Raw genomic sequence first — 2,914 nt, forward strand, 5'->3', positions numbered from 1 at the left:
ATCTTCTCGCTTCTGATAGCATTTTCTATCATTTTGCCATTCATAACTATGTCAGAAAAGCTTTTAGTAGCACTTCCTAACATGTGTGTAATAAATGGGGCCTTCAAGGTGTTAACGAAAAGCATCGTCATCTCTCTTTCTAGAAGAGATGGCTGAACTTGTACGGCAACCTCCCTCCATCTCTGTGCGTATTGCCTAAAACTTTCGCCTGGTTTCTTTTCCATATTCTGCAGAGTGATCCTATCAGGTACCATGTCAGTCACATGGCTGTACTGCTTTATGAACGCCTGTGCCAGATCTCTCCATGAATTAATCTGGGTATGGTTCAATTGATTGTACCACTTAGATGCTGCCCCTGTGAGGCTATCCTGGAAGCAATGTATCAAGAGTTGGTCATTATTGACGTAACCGGTCATTCGTCTGCAGAACATGGTAATATGAGCTTCGGGGCTACTAGTTCCATTGTACTTCTCAAACTCTGGCATTTTGAACTTGTAAGGGAGTACTAAATCTGGGACCAGGCTCAATTCTTTAGCATCCATCCCATAGTAGCTCTCCACACATTCCATCGCTCTAAATTTCTCTTCCAGCCATTTGTACTTCTCCTCTAACTGTTTTGGCAACTCGTCATTCATTTTCTCCTTTCCAGTCGTCTCATGAAATTAGGGATAGCAGGATTAACAAGGTCGGCTCCGGGGTTAGAGCCTGATCCTGCCTGGAGATTCATTAGCGTTGCAGCGTCGCCCTGAAATTGCTGAGGATTAATGGTAACAGAGGACCTACGTGGGTATATCTCAACTTGCTTGGAGGTAAAGTCTGGAGGATAGACAGGTCCCTCATTGTCTCCTTCTTCAACATTGAGCACAGAGCCTTTTCCTTTATCAGTTCTCTTGTTGAACCATTGAGTTAACTAGGGTCATCATACTCCCTTGAGATTCCATCATTTTGTCTATCATTTTTCCCGCTCATTCATTAGCTTTTGAAGCTACTCCTGCATTTCCTTTTGGGACTATTCTAGCTTTTCCATCATTTGATCCATATCCTTAGTTTTTGATCGAGTACCGTAGCGGTGTTTAGTAGGCCGGTTGGTTTCCAGATTAACTGAGGAGTGATGTAAATTAATTAGAATCTTTTAATATTTTTAAATGCATATGAAGTAATGCAATGCATGAATGCAAAAAAAAGACGTAAATTTTGATTCAATTCCATATAAGGATACTTTACTAGAAAGCAAATTTCTTTACATAAAGTGAATTACAAATAAAGCTTTGCCCTGTTGCTCAGCATTCTAATCTTCCTAAGTAACACAACTAACTCTTGCCCCCGATCTGATTCTAATTCATACTTCACACTCAGCATGTCTGCTTGTACTGCCAAAGCTTGTACATGATCAGCTACTTCTCGGATCTGGACTACAGCTTCCTCCATAATATGATCTTTGCTCCTAACTTGGTTTTGAAAGTAGTGTAGTTGTTCCTTATTATGATTTTCATTTGCTTCCAAATGCTTGATCTGGTTTTCACAATTTTGCAACGCCGTTTCTAGCTCTTCGATTCTTTGCTTTATTTCCTCTATCTTGCTCAAGCTTGCTTTCAACTCTATTGAGGAACTTCGATTTCGATATTGACGAAGAGATCTTTCCAACACGATCACCCTATCCTTTAACTCGCTTTTTTCTTTTTGGCTTTCTGACAAACTCTTTTCTAAAGCCTCGTTTCGTCTATGCATTTCTTGGAATTTCTGTTCCCATCTATCGGCTTTGTCCTTTTCTTCTCGAATTTCTGCTTGCCACTGTTCTGACGTTTTTCCTAGCCCGACAGTTCTCATTAACAGACGCAACTTTTTATAATTCGTCTTCAGACTACCCAGCTCCTCATCAGCCTTATTTTTCTCTTTCCTTAATTTCTCAGTTTCAAACTTCTGAACGTCTATGTCCAACCTCAAGTTCGTCTTTTCATCCTCCATTTGCTCTATCTTTTTTTCTAAATCCACATTTCTTCTCTCAAAATCTCGTCTTATGATTTCCAACTCAGAAGGAATAACTCGCAAATGCTCCTCTATTGGCTGGCGACCCTATTGATTTACTTTGGGTATATTGTCGTTGATTCTCTTACCCCACCATTCATTATACTCAAGAGTTTTCATCGGACCCACAGCTAACCCCTTCATTCGACGAGTTTGTTTCCACGCGCTAGACATCTCTTGAAACTTCTTTCTATAACCATCATCTTTGTATGAAAATTCACAATCAGCTATCCCTTGGGTTGCAGGTATAAATTGTCTTGATCTATACTGTCTCAGTACCAACAACTGGGCATATCCACTAGCTCCCCAAATCCCAAGTAGTGGAACCCAATCGAAATTTCCACACCTATACAGGATCTCATCTGGAGGTAACTAAGGAGCTCTCAACTCAACATCTTCCTCCTGAAGACTTTGAAGAATCGTCATCCACTTCTCCTCTGAAATGTCATCCCTCATCGGCGTAGCTACTATCTCCTTTAGTGGTGAATATTTTTCAGAGAAAACCTGATACGAAACCTTATCCACCCTCCAAAAGTGACTGTGAAACCATACAAGTAGAAGCTGTACACATCCAATAAATCTGCCCTCACCTGTTTTTCGGCATGCACTCAATGACCTGAAGGTTTCCGCCAAAATTACCGGAATCGGTGTAACCTTCTTATCAAGTCAGTCAAATAAATCGTTGACTGCTTCATCCACATACCCCAAGGCCTTGAGGAAGACAACCAAGCCATATATACTTAAAGCAAAGACATCTAACATATTTCTCACATCTGGATGTGTTAGAATTGCATCTTTCAAACTTCTCCAAGGAACGCATTTACTATCCCCCTTTTACTTAATCCGTCAAGCAACCCACTGCTCACTCATCCCTGTTATACCTATCAGC

At 40.7% G+C, this 2,914-nt stretch overlaps 1 protein-coding gene across 1 annotated transcript; it reads right to left on the reverse strand.

Moving 5' to 3' along the window:
• Positions 1-1,254: 1,254 nt before the first annotated feature.
• Positions 1,255-1,965, reverse strand: LOC105762190 (spindle pole body component 110-like). The gene is made up of 2 exons (XM_012580088.1): positions 1,698-1,965; positions 1,255-1,598 (listed from the first exon to the last, which is right to left on the reverse strand). The coding sequence occupies exons 1-2, from the start codon at positions 1,963-1,965 to the stop codon at positions 1,255-1,257; spliced, it is 612 nt and encodes a 203-aa protein (XP_012435542.1).
• Between the last annotated feature and the right edge of the window lie 949 nt (positions 1,966-2,914).

Source organism: Gossypium raimondii, chromosome 7 (genome assembly GCF_025698545.1).
Source record: "Gossypium raimondii isolate GPD5lz chromosome 7, ASM2569854v1, whole genome shotgun sequence".
Taxonomy (NCBI): domain Eukaryota; kingdom Viridiplantae; phylum Streptophyta; class Magnoliopsida; order Malvales; family Malvaceae; genus Gossypium; species Gossypium raimondii.